The 21818-nt window shown below is 43.8% G+C and overlaps 1 protein-coding gene and 1 long non-coding RNA gene across 5 annotated transcripts in view; both read right to left on the bottom strand.

The window, feature by feature from the left end:
• Positions 1–1043: 1043 nt before the first annotated feature.
• Positions 1044–21818, bottom strand: part of LOC109877646 (venom factor) — a 41826-nt gene continuing 21051 nt past the window's right edge. For all 4 annotated transcript variants that reach the window (XM_031799085.1, XM_031799086.1, XM_031799083.1 and 1 more), the window contains 17 exons: positions 21388–21667; positions 20709–20868; positions 20301–20417; positions 17643–17796; positions 17307–17470; positions 16975–17127; positions 16754–16813; positions 16526–16616; positions 16383–16434; positions 16122–16209; positions 15369–15458; positions 10442–10547; positions 7544–7633; positions 7357–7440; positions 2469–2549; positions 2072–2219; positions 1044–1933 (listed from right to left, as the gene is read on the bottom strand). In XM_031799085.1, the coding sequence (XP_031654945.1) occupies positions 1786–1933; positions 2072–2219; positions 2469–2549; positions 7357–7440; positions 7544–7633; positions 10442–10547; positions 15369–15458; positions 16122–16209; positions 16383–16434; positions 16526–16616; positions 16754–16813; positions 16975–17127; positions 17307–17470; positions 17643–17796; positions 20301–20417; positions 20709–20868; positions 21388–21667 (2066 nt within the window). In that variant the 3' untranslated portion in view covers positions 1044–1785. The remainder of the gene's footprint in view (positions 1934–2071; positions 2220–2468; positions 2550–7356; positions 7441–7543; positions 7634–10441; positions 10548–15368; positions 15459–16121; positions 16210–16382; positions 16435–16525; positions 16617–16753; positions 16814–16974; positions 17128–17306; positions 17471–17642; positions 17797–20300; positions 20418–20708; positions 20869–21387; positions 21668–21818) is intronic.
• LOC116355403 (uncharacterized) lies at positions 8781–10391 on the bottom strand. The gene is made up of 3 exons (XR_004204425.1): positions 10192–10391; positions 9249–9279; positions 8781–9144 (listed from the first exon to the last, which is right to left on the bottom strand). It is a non-coding gene; the product is annotated as an uncharacterized LOC116355403 (long non-coding RNA).

Raw genomic sequence — 21818 nt, 5'->3', positions numbered from 1 at the left:
ATTTATCACTCTCCATCTCCCTTATTGTATTTCTCTCCATCTCTCTTTGTATTTCTCTCCATCTCTCTTTGTATTTCTCTCCATCTCTCTCATTGTATTTCTCTCCATCTCTCTCATTGTATTTCTCTCCATCTCTCTCATTGTATTTCTCTCCATCTCTCTCATTGTATTTCTCTCCATCTCTCTCATTGTATTTCTCTCCATCTCTCTCATTGTATTTCTCTCCATCTCTCTCATTGTATTTCTCTCCATCTCTCTCATTGTATTTCTCTCCATCTCTCTCATTGTATTTATCACTCTCCATCTCCCTTATTGTATTTCTCTCCATCTCTCTCATTGTATTTCTCTCCATCTCTCTCATTGTATTTCTCTCCATCTCTCTCATTGTATTTCTCTCCATCTCTCTCATTGTATTTCTCTCAATCTCTCTCATTGTATTTCTCTCAATCTCTCTCATTGTATTTCTCTCAATCTCTCTCATTGTATTTCTCTCCATCTCTCTCATTGTATTTCTCACAATCTCTCTCATTGTATTTATCACTCTCCATCTCTCTCTCTCCAATTGTAGGCCTTTTTCTCTCCCTTTCTCAATGCAGGACTACATCCCATTATCTATTACAGAAGCAGTGAAATATCCCCCTGAGCAAATGCTACTGTGTGTAAGTCACTCTGTGTGTACCCACTACGCATGCAATGCCAGTGTGTGTGCGTGTGTGTACACTACCAACGCTATACCAACATTTGTGACCAGCTGTGTGACCAGCTGCCCATTACCAGACCTTCCTCTTTAGATTATGTAGGGCACACACACATTTTAGAGGCAGCAGAAAATCCCATGGAAATCATGAGTCATTGCTATGGCGATAACATTTCAAAAGTAGACTGATATTCTGTTATTTGAAGTTAGTTTACATACTGTTGGCCTACCTATATGTCATTGATATTAGTACTTGACCTGCATGTGTTCCTGTGTGTGAGAGAGAGTGAGTGTGTGAGAGTGCAAGAACTATAGCAGCATTATTTACAATATAATACCCCAAGAATACTTCAATCAACCCAACCACAACACATCCATTTATTTTCTTAGAGCAGAATATGGGTTGATCATTATGTTTGCAAATCTGTGGCAACGATGGGAATAAAGTACTGCAATCTACAACATGGGCAAGTAATCAAACTGAATGAGAAAGAGACGGCTGTGAATAATCACAACTCAATACAGGGTTTGTACTGAGAATCTCCCTGGTGTTCTGTATTCTGTTATTGTACTGAGAATCTCCCTGGTGTTCTGTATTCTGTTATTGTACTGAGAATCTCCCTGGTGTTCTGTATTCTGTTATTCTCTCTATGTGGAACACTAATGCATTCTACACAGTAGTGAGACAATATTCCACTGCACCAAGTGCCACCTGAGTGAGTTCCCATCGTGTGAGTGTGTGTGTTGTGATTGTATGCCATATCAAGTAGCCCTGGCTGTGACGAATCGCTGAGCTCCCAGTAACACAATCCTAGACCCACCCAGGCTTAACACCAGTCTGTCATGTTTTTACGCTTTCTAATTCTAATGTCCATTTTCCTCTAATGGTTACCATGGTGATTATACAACAGAGTAGTATATGTCGACTGCATGGCTCAAATGGTGACAGTTTCTGCTGAACCAGTGCATCCAGGTATAAAGCTACATGGCAGCTCATAGGCAAAGTGTGAGTGAGTGAGTGAGTGAGTGACTGAGTGAGTGAGTGAGTGAGTGAGTGAGTGAGTGAGTGAATGAGTGAGTGAGTGAGTCTATTTAAACCGACATCCCTTCTCTGAGAGGTCCTTGCTGAAGTTGTCCAGCTCTGTGCACCTGGCCTTGAGTTTGGCATCACTAGCACACTCTGTTGAGGTGGGCCAACGCTCTACCCAGGCATCCTTGCCCAGCATGTATGTGGCACTGAGAGAGAGAAAGAAGAGGGAAAGAAGAGAGAAAATAACCCCTTTAGGCAGATATTAACATGAACTTTATTGCTCTGACTTGCTTTGTCTTGTCAGTACTATAAGTGCATTATAACATGTCACTGCCTCTCCCCACCTGTTGGTGGAGCTGTCCTTGTACCAGAGGTCAGTTTTTGGCCCCGTGATGAGGTAGTCTGTACCCTCCTTCAGGTCCAGATCTCCTCTACAGCCAGCATGGGACAGGAAGACCTTAGTGTCACCCACACTGACCCCCTCCTCCACTCCTAGAGAGGGAGGGAGGGAGGGAGGGAGGGAGGGAGGGAGGGAGGGAGGGAGGGAGGGAGGGAGGGAGGGAGGGAGGGAGGGAGGGAGGGAGGGAGGGAGGGAGGGAGGGAGGGAGGGAGGGAGGGAGGGAGGGAGGGAGAAACAGAGTTAACCATGTTTGAACTAACTCAGCATCACATTCTGAAACAAAGAGGGTAAGGAGAGATGGGTAGAGGACAGAGAAGGACTAGATGACATAAGATGCTTACCTATTTTTATAACCTGTGTGATCTTCATCTCATATCTGTCGTACTGACTCTGGCTGACACTCAGGACCTTGGCCTTGTACACTGGAGGACAGACGCGTGAGAAGCATCAGAAAACAGCAAAATACACTCGACTCAATCAATGATATGATACACTTGACTGTCCCCAAGGAACAATTTGACAGACAATTAAAGAAGCGTTAGATGATAGTTTTACCTCTGACGGACAACATTCATTTATAGCTGTACCATATACTGTACATGGTATAGTATTGTCTCAGTGTGACAGATTTACACATCTATAATGCCTATAACATTTATAGCTGTACCATATACTGTACATGGTATAGTATTGTCTCAGTGTGACAGATTTACACATCTATAATGCCTATAACATTTATAGCTGTACCATATACTGTACATGGTATAGCATTGTCTCAGTGTGACAGATTTACATGTCTATAATGCCTATATGTCTATAATGCCTATATGTCTATAATCTCTATAGCATGCCTATGTGTCTATAATGCCTATAACATGTCTATAATCTCTATAACATGCCTATATCTCTATAATGCCTATAACACGCCTATGTCTATAATGCCTATAACATGTCTATAATCTCTATAGCATGCCTATATGTCTATAATGCCTATAACATGTCTATAATCTCTATAGCATGCCTATGTCTATAACACGCCTATATGTCTATAATGCCTATATGTCTATAATGCCTATATTTCTATAATGCCTATATGTCTATAATCTCTATAGCATGCCTATATGTCTATAATGCCTATAACATGTCTATAATCTCTATAGCATGCCTAAATGTCTATAATGCCTATAACATGTCTATTGCCTATAACATGTCTATTGTCTATAACATGTCTAATGCCTATAACATGTCTAATGCCTATAACATGTCTATGCCTATAACATGTCTATTATCTCTATAACATGTCTAATGCCTATAACATGTATATTATCTCTATAACATGCCAATATGTCTATAATGCCTATAACATGTCTCTAACGTGCCTATAACATGTCTATAATCTCTATAGCATGCCTATGTGTCTATAATGCCTATAACATGTCTATAATCTCTATAACATGCCTATATGTCTATAATGCCTATAACACGCCTATATGTCTATAATGCCTATAACATGCCTATATGTCTATAATGCCTATAACATGTATATAATCTCTATAACATGCCTATATGTCCATAATGCCTATAGCATGCCTATATGTCTATAATGCCTATATGTCTATAATCTCTATAGCATGCCTATATGTCTATAATGCCTATAACATGTCTATAATCTCTATAACATGCCTATATGTCTATAATGCCTATATGTCTATAATGCCTATATGTCTATAATGGCTATAACATGTCTATAATCTCTATAACATGCCTATATGTCTATAATGCCTATAACATGTCTATAATCTCTATAACATGCCTATATGTCTATAATGCCTATAACATGTCTATAATCTCTATAACATGCCTGTGTCTATAATGCCTATAATGTCTATAACATGCATATTACATGTCTATAATGCCTATGTCTATAACATGCCTATTACATGTCTATAATGCCTATGTCTATAACATGCCTATTACATGTCTATAATGCTTATAACATGTCTATAAGATGTATATAGTGCCTATAACATGTCTATAAATGCTTATAACATGTCTGTCTATAAGATGTATACAGTGCCTATAACATGTCTATAATTTATATAGCCTGTCTATAACATTCAGAACATAGCTATAACGTCTATAACATGTCTATAACATGCATACAATGCATATAACACGTCTATAACATGTCTATAATCTTCAGAACATATCTATAACATGTCTATAATGCCTATAACACGTCTAAAATGTTTATAATGCCTATAACATATCTATAATGCCTATAACATGTCTATGTCTATAACATGTCTATAATGCCTATAACATGTCTATAATGCCTATAACATGTCTATAATGCCTATAACATGTCTATAATCTCTATAGCATGCCTAAATGTCTATAATGCCTATAACATGTCTATGTCTATAACATGTCTAATGCCTATAACATGTCTATGCCTATAACATGTCTATTATCTCTATAACATGTCTATTATCTCTATAACATGTCTAATGCCTATAACATGTATATTATCTCTATAACATGCCAATATGTCTATAATGCCTATAACATGTCTCTAACGTGCCTATAACATGTCTATAATCTCTATAGCATGCCTGTGTCTATAATGCCTATAACATGTCTATAATCTCTATAACATGCCTATATGTCTATAATGCCTATAACACGCCTATATGTCTATAATGCCTATAACATGCCTATATGTCTATAATGCCTATAACATGTATATAATCTCTATAACATGCCTATATGTCCATAATGCCTATAGCATGCCTATATGTCTATAATGCCTATATGTCTATAATCTCTATAGCATGCCTATATGTCTATAATGCCTATAACATGTCTATAATCTCTATAACATGCCTATATGTCTATAATGCCTATATGTCTATAATGCCTATATGTCTATAATGGCTATAACATGTCTATAATCTCTATAACATGCCTATATGTCTATAATGCCTATAACATGTATATTATCTCTATAACATGCCAATATGTCTATAATGCCTATAACATGTCTCTAACGTGCCTATAACATGTCTATAATCTCTATAGCATGCCTATGTGTCTATAATGCCTATAACATGTCTATAATCTCTATAACATGCCTATATGTCTATAATGCCTATAACACGCCTATATGTCTATAATGCCTATAACATGCCTATATGTCTATAATGCCTATAACATGTATATAATCTCTATAACATGCCTATATGTCCATAATGCCTATAGCATGCCTATATGTCTATAATGCCTATAACATGTCTATAATCTCTATAACATGCCTATATGTCTATAATGCCTATATGTCTATAATGCCTATATGTCTATAATGGCTATAACATGTCTATAATTTCTATAACATGCCTATATGTCTATAATGCCTATAACATGTCTATAATCTCTATAACATGCCTATATGTCTATAATGCCTATAACATGTCTATAATCTCTATAACATGCCTGTGTCTATAATGCCTATAATGTCTATAACATGCATATTACATGTCTATAATGCCTATGTCTATAACATGCCTATTACATGTCTATAATGCCTATAACATGCCTATTACATGTCTATAATGCTTATAACATGTCTATAAGATGTATATAGTGCCTATAACATGTCTATAAATGCTTATAACATGTCTGTCTATAAGATGTATACAGTGCCTATAACATGTCTATAATTTATATAGCCTGTCTATAACATTCAGAACATAGCTATAACGTCTATAACATGTCTATAACATGCATACAATGCATATAACACGTCTATAACATGTCTATAATCTTCAGAACATATCTATAACATGTCTATAATGCCTATAACACGTCTAAAATGTTTATAATGCCTATAACATATCTATAATGCCTATAACATGTCTATGTCTATAACATGTCTATAATGCCTATAACATGTCTATAATGCCTATAACATGTCTATAATGCCTATAACATATCTATAATGCCTATAACATGTCTATAATGCCTATAACATGTCTATAATGCCTATAACATGTCTATAATGCCTATAACATGTCTATAATGCCTATAACATGTCTATAATGCCTATGACATGTCTATAATGCCTATAACATATCTATAATGCCCATAACATGTCTATAATGCCTATGACATGTCTATAATGTATATAACATGTCTATGTCTATAACACATCTATAACATGTCTATAATGCTTATAACATGTCTAAAGTTTCTAGCATGTCTATAAAGCCTATAACATGTCTATAATCTCTTACATGCATATAACATGTCTATGCCTATAACGTGTCTACAATGACTATAACATGTCTATAAGGTCTATACCATGCATACAATGCCTATAACACATCTATAACATGTCTATAATGCCTATGACATGTCTATAATGTATATAACATGTCTATAACATGTCTAATGCCTATAACATGTCTATAACGTATATAACATGTCTATGTATATAACACATCTATAACATGTCTATAATGCCTATAACATGTCTATAACGTATATAACATGTCTATGTCTATAACATGTCTATAACGTATATAACATGTCTATGTATATAACACATCTATAACATGTCTATAATGCCTATAATATTCCTATAAGATGTCTATAAATGTCTATAACAGGTCTATAATGCCTATAACATGTCTATAATGTATATAACATGTCTATGTATATAACACATCTATAACATGTCTATAATGCCTATAACATGTCTGTAATGCCTATGACATGTCTATAACGTATATAACATGTCTATGTATATAACACATCTATAACATGTCTATAATGCCTATAACATGTCTATAATGCCTATAACATGCCAATAACATGTCTATAATGCCTCTAACATGCCTATAACATGTCTATAATGCCTATAACATGCCTATAACATGTCTATAATGCCTATAATATCCCTATAACATGTCTATAACATGTCTATAATCTCTATAACATGTCTATAATGCCTATAACATGCCTATAATGCCTATAACATGTCTATAATCTTTATAACATGTCTATAATGCCTATAACATGTCTATAATGCCTATAACATTCATATAACATGTTTATAACATGCCTATAACATGTACATAATGCATATAACATGCCTATAATATCTACAACATGTATATAATGTCAATAACATGTGTGTTATATTCTATAGTGAAAACAGATATAGCATACCGTGGTATAATCCTTTGCATGCGTGGTCCTCTCGTGCTCCATAGGGGACTGGATCGGTTAGGGACTTAGACACACAGCAATCACCTAATAGGAGAGAGACACACATCATCACACACACTCATGTATGGCACACACATAAACACACACACACACAACCACACACAGATACACACAAACACACACTCACCCTGTGTACAGCGACATATATTGTTCCTGCAGATCTGTGAGAGTTCGTCCTTGTCCTCTTTGGGGCTGTAGAAGCGACTGCAGCGGTGGTCTGATAGAGAGACACGCTATGTTAACATTTCTCCACCAGACAGAGAGAAATGATCAACTGCAATGTTTACAATAGCTTCTCTTGTTCGAGGGCATATGAAATATGGTCAAAACAAACCATAGTCCTACCTGGGTTGTAGTACTCATAGACAGTGACAGTATCTACCTGGGTTGTATTACTCATAGACAGTGACAGTAGCTACCTGGGTTGTAGTACTCATAGACAGTGACAGTATCTACCTGGGTTGTAGTACTCATAGACAGTGACAGTATCTACCTGGGTTGTAGTACTCATAGACAGTAGCAGTACCTACCTGGGTTGTAGTACTCATAGACAGTAGCATTATCTACCTGGGTTGTATTACTCATAGACAGTGACAGTATCTACCTGGGTTGTAGTACTCATAGACAGTAGCAGTATCTACCTGGGTTGTAGTACTCATAGACAGTGACAGTATCTACCTGGGTTGTAGTACTCATAGACAGTGACAGTATCTACCTGGGTTGTAGTACTCATAGACAGTAGCAGTATCTACCTGGGTTGTAGTACTCATAGACAGTAGCAGTACCTACCTGGGTTGTAGTACTCATAGACAGTAGCATTATCTACCTGGGTTGTATTACTCATAGACAGTGACAGTATCTACCTGGGTTGTAGTACTCATAGACAGTAGCAGTATCTACCTGGGTTGTAGTACTCATAGACAGTGACAGTATCTACCTGGGTTGTAGTACTCATAGACAGTAGCAGTATCTACCTGGGTTGTAGTACTCATAGACAGTAGCAGTATCTACCTGGGTTGCAGTACTCATAGACAGTAGCAGTATCTACCTGGGTTGCAGTACTCATAGACAGTAGCAGTATCTACCTGGGTTGTAGTACTCGTTGACAGTATCTACCTGGGTTGTAGTCCTCGTAGACAGTATCTACCTGGGTTGTAGTATTCGTAGACAGTGACAGTATCTACCTGGGTTGTAGTACTCGTAGACAGTATCTACCTGGGTTGTAGTATTCGTAGACAGTATCTACCTGGTTGTAGTACTCGTAGACAGTGACAGTATCTACCTGGGTTGTAGTACTTGTAGACAGTATCTACCTGGTTGTAGTACTCGTAGACAGTGACAGTATCTACCTGGTTGTAGTACTCGTAGACAGTGACAGTATCTACCTGGGTTGTAGTATTCGTAGACAGTAACAGTATCTACCTGGTTGTAGTACTCATAGACAGTATCTACCTGGGTTGTAGTACTTGTAGACAGTATCTACCTGGCTTGTAGTACTCGTACACAGTGACAGTATCTACCTGGTTGTAGTACTCGTAGACAGTGACAGTATCTGCCTGGGTTGTAGTACTTGTAGACAGTATCTACCTGGGTTGTAGTACTCGTACACAGTGACAGTATCTACCTGGGTTGTAGTACTCATAGACAGTATCTACCTGGGTTGTAGTATTCGTAGACAGTAACAGTATCTACCTGGTTGTAGTACTCGTAGACAGTGACAGTATCTACCTGGGTTGCAGTATTCGTAGACAGTAACAGTATCTACCTGGTTGTAGTACTCATAGACAGTATCTAACTGGGTTGTAGTACTCGTAGACAGTGACAGTATCTACCTGGGTTGTAGTACTCGTAGACAGTATCTACCTGGGTTGTAGTATTCGTAGACAGTATCTACCTGGTTGTAGTACTCGTAGACAGTGACAGTATCTACCTGGGTTGTAGTACTTGTAGACAGTATCTACCTGGGTTGTAGTACTCGTACACAGTGACAGTATCTACCTGGGTTGTAGTACTCATAGACAGTATCTACTTGGGTTGTAGTATTCGTAGACAGTAACAGTATCTACCTGGTTGTAGTACTCGTAGACAGTAACAGTATCTACCTGGTTGTAGTATTCGTAGACAGTAACAGTATCTACCTGGTTTTAGTACTCATAGACAGTGACAGTATCTACCTGGGTTGTAGTACTCATAGACATAGCAGAATCTACCTGGGTTGTAGTACTCATAGACAGTAGCAGTATCTACCTGGGTTGTAGTACTCATAGACAGTAGCAGTATCTACCTGGGTTGTAGTACTCGTTGACAGTGAGAGTATCTACCTGGGTTGTAGTACTTCGTAGACAGTGACAGTATCTACCTGGGTTGTAGTACTCGTAGACAGTATCTACCTGGGTTGTAGTACTCGTAGACAATGATAGTATCTACCTGGGTTGTAGTATTCGTAGACAGTAACCGTATCTACCTGGTTGTAGTACTCGTAGACAGTGACAGTATCTACCTGGGTTGTAGTACTCGTAGACAGTATCTACCTGGGTTATAGTACTCGTAGACAGTAACAGTATTTACCTGGTTGTAGTACTCGTAGACAGTGACAGTATCTACCTGGGTTGTAGTACTCGTAGACAGTATCTACCTGGGTTGTAGTATTCGTAGACAGTAACAGTATCTACCTGGTTGTAGTACTCGTAGACAGTAACAGTATCTACCTGGTTGTAGTACTCGTAGACAGTGACAGTATCTACCTGGGTTGTAGTACTCGTAGACAGTATCTACCTGGGTTGTAGTATTCGTAGACAGTAACAGTATCTACCTGGTTGTAGTACTCGTAGACAGTAACACTATCTACCTGGTTGTAGTACTCGTAGACAGTGACAGTATCTACCTGGGTTGTAGTACTCGTAGACAGTATCTACCTGGGTTGTAGTACTCGTAGACAGTAACAGTATCTACCTGGTTGTAGTACTCGTAGACAGTGACAGTATCTATCTGGGTTGTAGTACTCATAGACAGTAACAGTATCTACCTGGGTTGTAGTACTCATAGACAGTGACAGATGAAGGTTGGAGGAGTCCCACTTTGAACGTCTGCTGCAGTCGGAAGATGATGGTCTCAGTCTCCTTGTTGGACACCTGGTAGCACAGGTAGACCACAGAAGAGCACAATGAAGCTACTTCCGGACACTGATCTAAGGCCAGTTTTGAGTTAATAGTTTGCCTTTTACCTTTAAGATTTGGGGAGGGAAAGCTGATCCAAGATCTGTGCCTACAGGCCACAGGCAACCTCAACCCAGACAGAGCGAAAAAAAAAGTATGACCAATCAACTTCTAGGGTTGACATGGTAACGCTGGTCTCTCTACGTTCAGGTCATAGAATTATATTTTTTATTTTTTTATATTTTTTTATTTTTTTTTCACCTTTATTTAACCAGGTAGGCTAGTTGAGAACAAGTTCTCATTTGCAACTGCGACCTGGCCAAGATAAAGCATAGCAGTGTGAGCATACAACAAAGAGTTACACATGGAGTAAACAATTAACAAGTCAATAACACAGTAGAAAACAAAGGGGGGGTCTATATACAATGTGTGCAAAAGGCATGAGGAGGTAGGCAAATAATTACAATTTTGCAGATTAACACTGGAGTGATAAATGATCAGATGGTCATGTACAGGTAGACATATTGGTGTGCAGAAGAGCAGAAAAGTAAATAAATAAAAACAGTATGGGGATGAGGTAGGTGAAAAGGGTGGGCTATTTACCAATAGACTATGTACAGCTGCAGCGATCGGTTAGCTGCTCAGATAGCTGATGTTTGAAGTTGGTGAGGGAGATAAAAGTCTCCAACTTCAGCGATTTTTGCAATTCGTTCCAGTCACAGGCAGCAGAGTACTGGAACGAAAGGCGGCCAAATGAGGTGTTGGCTTTAGGGATGATCAGTGAGATACACCTGCTGGAGCGCGTGCTACGGATGGGTGTTGCCATCGTGACCAGTGAGCTGAGATAAGGCGGAGCTTTACCTAGCATAGACTTGTAGATGACCTGGAGCCAGTGGGTCTGGCGACGAATATGTAGCGAGGGCCAGCCGACTAGAGCATACAAGTCGCAGTGGTGGGTGGTATAAGGTGCTTTAGTGACAAAACGGATGGCACTGTGATAGACTGCATCCAGTTTGCTGAGTAGAGTGTTGGAAGCCATTTTGTAGATGACATCGCCGAAGTCGAGGATCGGTAGGATAGTCAGTTTTACTAGGGTAAGCTTGGCGGCGTGAGTGAAGGAGGCTTTGTTGCGGAATAGAAAGCCGACTCTTGATTTGATTTTCGATTGGAGATGTTTGATATGAGTCTGGAAGGAGAGTTTGCAGTCTAGCCAGACACCTAGGTACTTATAGACGTCCACATATTCTAGGTCGGAACCATCCAGGGTGGTGATGCTAGTCGGGCATGCAGGTGCAGGCAGCGACCGGTTGAAAAGCATGCATTTGGTTTTACTAGCGTTTAAGAGCAGTTGGAGGCCACGGAAGGAGTGTTGTATGGCATTGAAGCTTGTTTGGAGGTTAGATAGCACAGTGTCCAGAGACGGGCCGAAAGTATATAGAATGGTGTCGTCTGCGTAGAGGTGGATCAGGGAATCGCCCGCAGCAAGAGCAACATCATTGATATACACAGAGAAAAGAGTCGGCCCGAGAATTGAACCCTGTGGCACCCCCATAGAGACTGCCAGAGGACCGGACAGCATGCCCTCCGATTTGACACACTGAACTCTGTCTGCAAAGTAATTGGTGAACCAGGCAAGGCAGTCATCTGAAAAACCGAGGCTACTGAGTCTGCCGATAAGAATATGGTGATTGACAGAGTCGAAAGCCTTGGCAAGGTCGATGAAGACGGCTGCACAGTACTGTCTTTTATCGATGGCGGTTATGATATCGTTTAGTACCTTGAGTGTGGCTGAGGTGCACCCATGACCGGCTCGGAAACCAGATTGCACAGCGGAGAAGGTACGGTGGGATTCGAGATGGTCAGTGACCTGTTTGTTGACTTGGCTTTCGAAGACCTTAGATAGGCAGGGCAGGATGGATATAGGTCTGTAACAGTTTGGGTCCAGGGTGTCTCCCCCTTTGAAGAGGGGGATGACTGCGGCAGCTTTCCAATCCTTGGGGATCTCAGACGAGATGAAAGAGAGGTTGAACAGGCTGGTAATAGGGGTTGCGACAATGGTGGCAGATAGTTTCAGAAATAGAGGGTCCAGATTGTCAAGCCCAGCTGATTTGTACGGGTCCAGGTTTTGCAGCTCTTTCAGAACATCTGCTATCTGGATTTGGGTAAAGGAGAACCTGGAGAGGCTTGGGCGAGGAGCTGCGGGGGGGGCGGAGCTGTTGGCCGAGGTTGAAGTAGCCAGGCGGAAGGCATGGCCAGCCGTTGAGAAATGCTTATTGAAGTTTTCGATAATCATGGATTTATCAGTGGTGACCGTGTTACCTAGCCTCAGTGCAGTGGGCAGCTGGGAGGAGGTGCTCTTGTTCTCCATGGACTTCACAGTGTCCCAGAACTTTTTGGAGTTGGAGCTACAGGATGCAAACTTCTGCCTGAAGAAGCTGGCCTTAGCTTTCCTGACTGACTGCGTGTATTGGTTCCGGACTTCCCTGAACAGTTGCATATCACGGGGACTATTCGATGCTATTGCAGTCCGCCACAGGATGTTTTTGTGCTGGTCGAGGGCAGTCAGGTCTGGGGTGAACCAAGGGCTGTATCTGTTCTTAGTTCTGCATTTTTTGAACGGAGCATGCTTATCTAAAATGGTGGGGAAGTTACTTTTAAAGAATGACCAGGCATCCTCAACTGACGGGATGAGGTCAATGTCCTTCCAGGATACCCGGGCCAGGTCGATTAGAAAGGCCTGCTCACAGAAGTGTTTTAGGGAGCGTTTGACAGTGATGAGGGGTGGTCGTTTGACTGCGGCTCCGTAGCGGATACAGGCAATGAGGCAGTGATCGCTGAGATCCTGGTTGAAGACAGCGGAGGTGTATTTGGAGGGCCAGTTGGTCAGGATGACGTCTATGAGGGTGCCCTTGTTTACAGAGTTAGGGTTGTACCTGGTGGGTTCCTTGATGATTTGTGTGAGATTGAGGGCATCTAGCTTAGATTGTAGGACTGGCGGGGTGTTAAGCATATCCCAGTTTAGGTCACCTAACAGAACAAACTCTGAAGCTAGATGGGGGGCGATCAATTCACAAATGGTGTCCAGGGCACAGCTGGGAGCTGAGGGGGGTCGGTAGCAGGCGGCAACCGTGAGAGACTTATTTCTGGAGAGAGTAATTTTCAAAATTAGTAGTTCGAACTGTTTGGGTATGGACCTGGAAAGTATGACATTACTTTGCAGGCTATCTCTGCAGTAAACTGCAACTCCTCCCCCTTTGGCAGTTCTATCTTGACGGAAGATGTTATAGTTGGGTATGGAAATCTCTGAATTTTTGGTGGCCTTCCTGAGCCAGGATTCAGACACAGCAAGGACATCAGGGTTAGCAGAGTGTGCTAAAGCAGTGAGTAAGACAAACTTAGGGAGGATGCTTCTGATGTTGACATGCATGAAACCAAGGCTTTTTCGATCACAGAAGTCAACAAATGAGGGTGCCTGGGGACATGCAGGGCCTGGGTTTACCTCCACATCACCCGCGGAACAGAGAAGGAGTAGTATGAGGGTGCGGCTAAAGGCTATCAAAACTGGTCGCCTAGAGCGTTGGGGACAGAGAATAAGAGGAGCAGGTTTCTGGGCATGGTAGAATATATTCAGGGCATAATGCGCAGACAGGGGTATGGTGGGGTGCGGGTACAGCGGAGGTAAGCCCAGGCACTGGGTGATGATGAGAGAGGTTGTATCTCTGGACATGCTGGTAGTAATGGGTGAGGTCACCGCATGTGTGGGAGGTGGGACAAAGGAGTTATCAGGGGTATGAAGAGTGGAACTAGGGGCTCCATTGTGAACTAAAACAATGATAACTAACCTGAACAACAGTATACAAGGCATATTGACATTTGAGAGAGACATACAGCGAGGCATACAGTAATCACAGGTGTTGAATTGGGAAAGCTAGCTAAAACAGTAGGTGAGACAACAGCTAATCAGCTAGCACAACAACAGCAGGTAAAATGGCGTAGACTAGGCAACGGGGCCAACAGATAAAACAAACAAGCAGAATGGAGTACCGTGATTAATGGACAGTCCAGCGTGCATCAGCTATGTAGCCAAGAGATCAGTGTCCAGGGGGCAGCGGTGGATGGGGCAGGGAAGCTGGACTGGCGAGTGTTATCCAGGTTTTAAAAAACTAACAATGACTAAATAGCTTGTAGCTAGTTAGCTGGTTAGCTTCTGGAGGTTCTTGAGTGTGTTCTAAAAATAAATAAAAAATAATAGCGATTCCGTATCACATTGGGTGAGGCAGGTTTCCGGAAGGTATAAACAAATTAAAAGTCAAAAGAGATAGAAAGTAAATATGGGTCCGGTGGGCGTTTGGGACGCGGCGATTCAGGCAGTTAGCAGGCCTGTGCTAACAAGCTAACAGTTTGTAGGCCCGGGCTAGACAAGGTAGCAGTTAGCGGACCGGAGCTGGACAAGCTAGCAGTTAGCAGGCCGAATTAGCAAGCAGGGAGATAGCGAGGGCTAGAGAGTTAGCCTTTGGGGGACGTCGCGATGGGGTGAGTCTGTTTATTCCTCTTCATGCGGTGACATCGATAGACCGGTCGTGGGCCCGGGTATTGTAGCTCAGGAGTATGCTACGGTGGTAGCGCAGGCCGGGCTAGCTTCAAGCTAAGATTCTATTGAGATTATATTTCTATGGTTCCAGTATCTTGAACAGGTGAATGATGAAAAGCAAGTTACCCCTTGACACTGATCTAAGATCCCACCTAAAAAGTTAGGATTTCTGGGAGGATAAGCTGATCCTGGATCTGTTCTGGTACCTTGAAGAGGTGGATGATGAGGGAGCCTCTGTCACTCAGGTTGTCCACTATCTGGAAGTTGTTGATGTAACGGTCCACTGAGTTGGTCAGCTGGAGGCAAACAAACACAAAAACAAACAAACATTTTCAATATGCAACACGGTCACAATAAGCTACACTTAAACACACGCAGTCGAAATCAAGTTGGACATGGAGTCAAAGACCAGACATGTAGTTAGACAGCCATCTAGTGGAGACAGATGAACATTACAAGTTGATTAAAGGGATAATTCTCCTTAGTTACATATCTGTTTCCTTACCCTGTAAGCAGTCTATGGACAAGGTATGACAGCAATCCATGCTTTGATTTAGTTTCCCTGACATTGTTTCCAAATGCATATGTGGCACAAATCCCATTTAACGTTTAGCATTTGTGGCGCAAATCTCATTAAAGTAATGGGTCCGATATTAGCAATTTTGGGCATCTTGTTCAAATCATCTGTAAGTGACTTTGTTGAGCTTCACAATAAGTGTTAGATACTTTCCGATGATTTGGATACGATGTGCAAAACAAATAAAACATATCGGTCCCATGACTTGAATTGGACTTGTGCTACACCTGCTAAAACGTTAGCATCTGGAAACAGTGCCAGGGAAATAAAACCAAAGCATGATTGCTGTCATAACTTGTCCATAGACGGCTGACAGGGTAAGGAAACCAAGGTGTAACTTAGTAATTGGGGTGAACTGTCCCTTTAACGCGGGTTCCAGTACCATCTCCAGGTCTTCATTCTCTGGCACGAACCCAGTAGGAAGACTGATGTCCAGAACAACCATCCTGACCTCCCTTAGTCCCAGTGCCCTGGAGGAAGGAAAGAGAAAGAGAGAATAGTAGAATGAAGAAGAAGATGGAATGAAAAAGTAGAGTGTTATCCAATAGCAGTAAGTCCCCTAGTGTATTTCAGAGAGGGGACCAAAGGAGAGTATGAAAAGACAGGTAGCCTAGACATTCAACATAGTACTGTATAATCTCACCTGACATTAATAGTGATCCTGTAGGACTTCTCTGCATCTGGTGGAGGCTTTTCTGTCAACGGGGTTAAAAAAGACTGGGATTGAGACTAAGATTGAGATTAAGATTAAGATACAAATGGAGATTGAGAGCTGGATTAACCTACCACTAGATTCTGCGATGGTCACGTCCAAATCAAAGTTCTTGCAGCTGCTCTTCTCATGCACCTCAGGGAGCTCGTTGTAGTAGGTCACCACCTAGGTCAGAGGTCATTAGACCAGGAAGTGACAACACAAACAAATATGACGTCATACATCAATGTGACAAGATGATCATAGACAAGCTCTACTATCATGCATCGACTAATGGCCATAGACATGTGTTGTGGTCATACCTCTAGTATACCTTGCCCCTTCCCTTTGGCCTCCACTCTGAATCCCTGGTCTATAGGAGCCTGAGTGAAAACCCCACAGAAGAGGGGAGATGGTGAAAGAGGAACATGATACATCATGGTTCCTAAACCTAGGCCACATATTTGACATAAGATACAGGTAGGTTGGGAGAGAAGAAATGGTGAAAGAGAGAGAGAGGAAGAGAGAACAGCATCCCTCCTACCCTGGAGGAGCGTGCCACGTAGGAGGTCCTGGGGTCGAAGTGGTAGCGCTGGTCGCTGCGGCCCTGGATGCTCAGGTCCACCTGGAGACTCAGGTCATTGGGAGGTTTCTTCATCAGGTACCCAGACAGACCCTGCAGAACAACCATGGTGGGCTGGGGGAGAGAGAGGAAGCAGAGAGATTATTATAAAATATGTACTGGATTGTGTGGAGATCCAAATGACGGAGGGCAACAAACTGGACTGGTTAGTGACAACCTGCAATAACACTGTTGACATAAACTCAGCTCACTGACATCATGCAATACTCGTTTCCAATGATGTCACTCAGTACCTGGGTGGATCCGTAGCCCCCGCCCCTGCGGCGCTGCTCATTGAGCCACTCGAAAGGTGCGGCGGCTTCAGTCATGTGATGACTCTTCACCAGGGCTAGCAGGGCGTAGCCCGTCGCTTCCAGAGTGAACAGGCGGTTCTCACTGTCTGGCCAATGGGTACCGTCTGGAGGAGGGGAGAGAGGGAGGAAGGAGGGAGGGAGGAGAGGGAGAGAGGGAGGAAGGGAGAGAGGGAGGAAGGAGAGAGGGAGGAGAGGGGGAGAGAATAACAGTGAAGCACAGCAGAGAATAGAGAGGGGGAGAGAGAGAGAAACAGAGATAGACAGACATTTCCCTACCTGGAGAGGCAGCTTTGAGTAGCAGGGTTTTTAAGAACAGTGAAGGTGTCTCATCAACCAGAGACAGAGCGTAGGCAGAGATGGCCAGAGAGTAGGGCCTCTTCAGACTACCATACGTGCTCCTCAGATAGTTGGCAGCATTCTGGATCCCATTCTAATACAATACAGTAGAATACATCTTCACTGTCTATCCATTAGTTTGGTGGCTTATTAATTCCATTCTTATATGAGCAGAGGGATAAAGAATAAACCTGAATTTGAACACAAAAGAGTCGGCAGAAAAGCCCCATTTCCCAACACCGCCATTTACACCGGTTGGATTAATGGTCAGCCATGGCGCATGCAAACGCAGCGTGATAACAGGTCGGACAACAAAATCCAAGATTCACCAGGGGAGGCAGGTAAAAAGGCATCCTACTCACAGATGACTAACTTACTTCTAACTGGGGCATCAGGTAGCCTAGTGGTTAGAGTGTTGGGCCAGTAACCCAAAGGTTGCTAGATCGAATCCCCCAGCTGACAAGGTCATTTTGCCCCTGAACAACAATTTGGTCTTAGGGCCTCCCGGGTGGCCCAGTGGTTAAGGGCGCTGTACTGCAGCGCCAGCTGTGCCACCAGAGACTCTGGGTTCGCGCACAATTGGCCTAGCGTCGTCCAAGTTAGGGAGGGTTTGGCCGGTAGGGATATCCTTGTCACGCACCAGCGACTCCTGTGGCGGGACTGGTGCAGTGCACGCTAACCAAGGTTGCCAAGTGCACTGTGTTTCCTCCGACACATTGGTGCGGGTGGCTTCCGGGTTGGATGCACGCTGTGTTAAGAAGCAGTGCGGCTTGGTTGGGTTGTGTATCGGAGGACGCATGACTCTCTCCCAAGCCCGTATGGGAGTTGTAGCGATGAGACAAGATAGTAGCTACTAAACAATTGGATACCACGAAATTGGGGAGAAAAAGGGGTAAAAAGTCAACAACAAAAAACAAAACAAATATCGGTCGTTTTGCCCCTGAACAACCCACATTGTAAATAAGAATTTGTTCTTATTTGACTTGCCTAGTTAAATAAAGGTTAAATAAATAAAAATAAATAACTGACTTATCTCCCGTCCCAATATAAGAGTTTCTGCTGGTTCTGTGACCGGCTTACCTTGATGGTGTGGCCGGCTTACCTTGATGGTGTGGCCGGCTTACCTTGATGGTGTGGCCGGCTTACCTTGATGGTGTGGCCGGCTTACCTTGATGGTGTGGCCGGCTTACCTTGATGGTGTGGCCTGCTTACCTTGATGGTGTGGCCGGCTTACCTTGATGGTGTGACCGGCTTACCTTGATGGTGTGACCGGCTTACCTTGATGGTGTGGCCGGCTTACCTTGATGGTGTGACCGGGTTACCTTGATGGTGTGGCCAGCTTACCTTGATGGTGTGGCCAGCTTACCTTGATGGTGTGGCCAGCTTACCTTGATGGTGTGGCCAGCTTACCTTGATGGTGTGGCCAGCTTACCTTGATGGTGTGACCGGCTTACCTTGATGGTGTGGCCGGCTTACCTTGATGGTGTGGCCAGCTTACCTTGATGGTGTGACCGGCTTACCTTGATGGTGTGGCCTGCTTACCTTGATGGTGTGACCGGCTTACCTTGATGGTGTGACCGGCTTACCTTGATGGTGTGGCCGGCTTACCTTGATGGTGTGACCGGGTTACCTTGATGGTGTGGCCAGCTTACCTTGATGGTGTGGCCAGCTTACCTTGATGGTGTGGCCAGCTTACCTTGATGGTGTGGCCAGCTTACCTTGATGGTGTGGCCGGCTTACCTTGATGGTGTGGCCGGCTTACCTTGATGGTGTGACCGGCTTACCTTGATGGTGTGGCCGGCTTACCTTGATGGTGTGGCCGGCTTACCTTGATGGTGTGACCGGCTTACCTTGATGGTGTGGCCTGCTTACCTTGATGGTGTGACCGGCTTACCTTGATGGTGTGACCGGCTTACCTTGATGGTGTGGCCGGCTTACCTTGATGGTGTGGCCGGCTTACCTTGATGGTGTGACCGGGTTACCTTGATGGTGTGGCCAGCTTACCTTGATGGTGTGGCCAGCTTACCTTGATGGTGTGGCCAGCTTACCTTGATGGTGTGGCCAGCTTACCTTGATGGTGTGGCCAGCTTACCTTGATGGTGTGGCCGGCTTACCTTGATGGTGTGACCGGCTTACCTTGATGGTGTGGCCTGCTTACCTTGATGGTGTGACCGGCTTACCTTGATGGTGTGACCGGCTTACCTTGATGGTGTGGCCGGCTTACCTTGATGGTGTGGCCGGCTTACCTTGATGGTGTGACCGGGTTACCTTGATGGTGTGGCCAGCTTACCTTGATGGTGTGGCCAGCTTACCTTGATGGTGTGGCCAGCTTACCTTGATGGTGTGGCCAGCTTACCTTGATGGTGTGGCCAGCTTACCTTGATGGTGTGACCGGCTTACCTTGATGGTGTGGCCGGCTTACCTTGATGGTGTGGCCAGCTTACCTTGATGGTGTGGCCAGCTTACCTTGATGGTGTGGCCAGCTTACCTTGATGGTGTGGCCAGCTTACCTTGATGGTGTGGCCAGCTTACCTTGATGGTGTGGCCAGCTTACCTTGATGGTGTGGCCGGCTTACCTTGATGGTGTGGCCAGCTTACCTTGATGGTGTGGCCAGCTCCATTGCAGTTGAGTTCTGTACCCTTGGTGGCTTCAGTCATGGCTATCAGGACAAAGGCTGTGAGAGTGGACTGAGACTCTGCACCTTGTACTCCACCCTGGAGAAGAGAGAAGCTGTTATAAGTCCCTGTCTGTCAGAGTGGACTGAGACTCTGCACCTTGTACTCCACCCTGGAGAAGAGAGAAGCTGTTATAAGTCCCTGTCTGTCAGAGTGGACTGAGACTGCACCTTGTACTCCACCCTGGAGAAGAGAGAAGCTGTTATAAGACTCCAGTCCCAGATCTCTCCCTGTCTGTTAGAGTGTGAATGTGTGCACACATCAGTCCATGTGTGTATTTGTGCGCACGTGCTTCTGCATCCACCCGTGTGTGTGTGTGTCTCTTCTTACTGTCATAGTAGTAGTGTAGACAGGGTTGTCCTCTCTGAAAGATCCAGTGGTCTGCTGTTTGTTGTTGAGCAGGTAGAGGAGAGGACCACACACGTCCTGTTCACTCACTCCTACCAGCTGACGAGCCATAGAGAACACCTTCACTACATACGCTGTGATCCTATAATGGATAGGGGAGAGAGGGGGAGAAAGAGATGGTGGGCAGGGAGAGGGAGAGAATGAGGGTGGTGGGGAAGGGGGAGGGGGAGAAAGAGAGGGTGGGGGGAAGGGAGAGGGGTGGAGGGAGAGGGTAGAAAGAGAGGGTGGGGGGAAGGGAGAGAGGTGGAGGGAGAGGGGGAGAAAGAGAGGGTGGGGGAAGGGAGAGAGGTGGAGAGAGAGGGGGAGAAAGAGAGGGCGGGCAGGGAGAGAATGAGGGTTGGGGGAAGGGAGAGAGGTGGAGGGAGAGGTAGGAGAGGGTGGAGGAAGGGGGCGAGGGAGAGGTCGAGGCGGGGAAATAGAAGGTAGAGGGGAAGGGAGGGAGGTGCAGGGGGAGGGAGAGGAGAGGGAGACAGAAAGAGAGAGAGAAAAGGGGAGAGGTAGAGAGAGAGGCTGTGAGGGTTACAAATACAATCCATTGTATTATTTAGATTACTCTGTGATTGATACATTCTTCTTCTTCTTCTATGTATTTGAACAATACCATGTGCTTGTGCCTTCATTCCTGTAGGGGGGGTAAGAGTCATCTTTCTTCTTATACACCAGCTGCTTCTGGTAGCCTTTCTGTATGTAGTTCATGGCCTCCACCCTGCGTTGCACCCCTACAGCCTCCCAGTCGTTGGAATGGTCCAGGTAGACAGTGGCTATAAGAGGCAGGGTGATGCTGGCTAGGTTCTGTTCCACACAGCCACCAGGCATACGGATCAAAGAGGCCAGAGAGTCACCGCTGATACTGTTGTCTATGGTATCAGCCAACAGGTTACCTGGTGGGAGGAGCAGAGCAGAGTAGAGCAGAGCAGAGTAGAGCAGAGTAGAGTAGAGCAGAGCAGAGCAGAGTAGAGCAGAGCAGAGCAGAGTAGAGTAGAGTAGAGTAGAGTAGAGTAGAGTAGAGTAGAGTAGAGTAGAGTAGAGTAG

The sequence above is a fragment of the Oncorhynchus kisutch genome, linkage group LG20, assembly GCF_002021735.2.
Source record: "Oncorhynchus kisutch isolate 150728-3 linkage group LG20, Okis_V2, whole genome shotgun sequence".
Lineage (NCBI taxonomy): Eukaryota > Metazoa > Chordata > Actinopteri > Salmoniformes > Salmonidae > Oncorhynchus > Oncorhynchus kisutch.
This window is presented reverse-complemented; position numbering and strand designations above follow the sequence as displayed.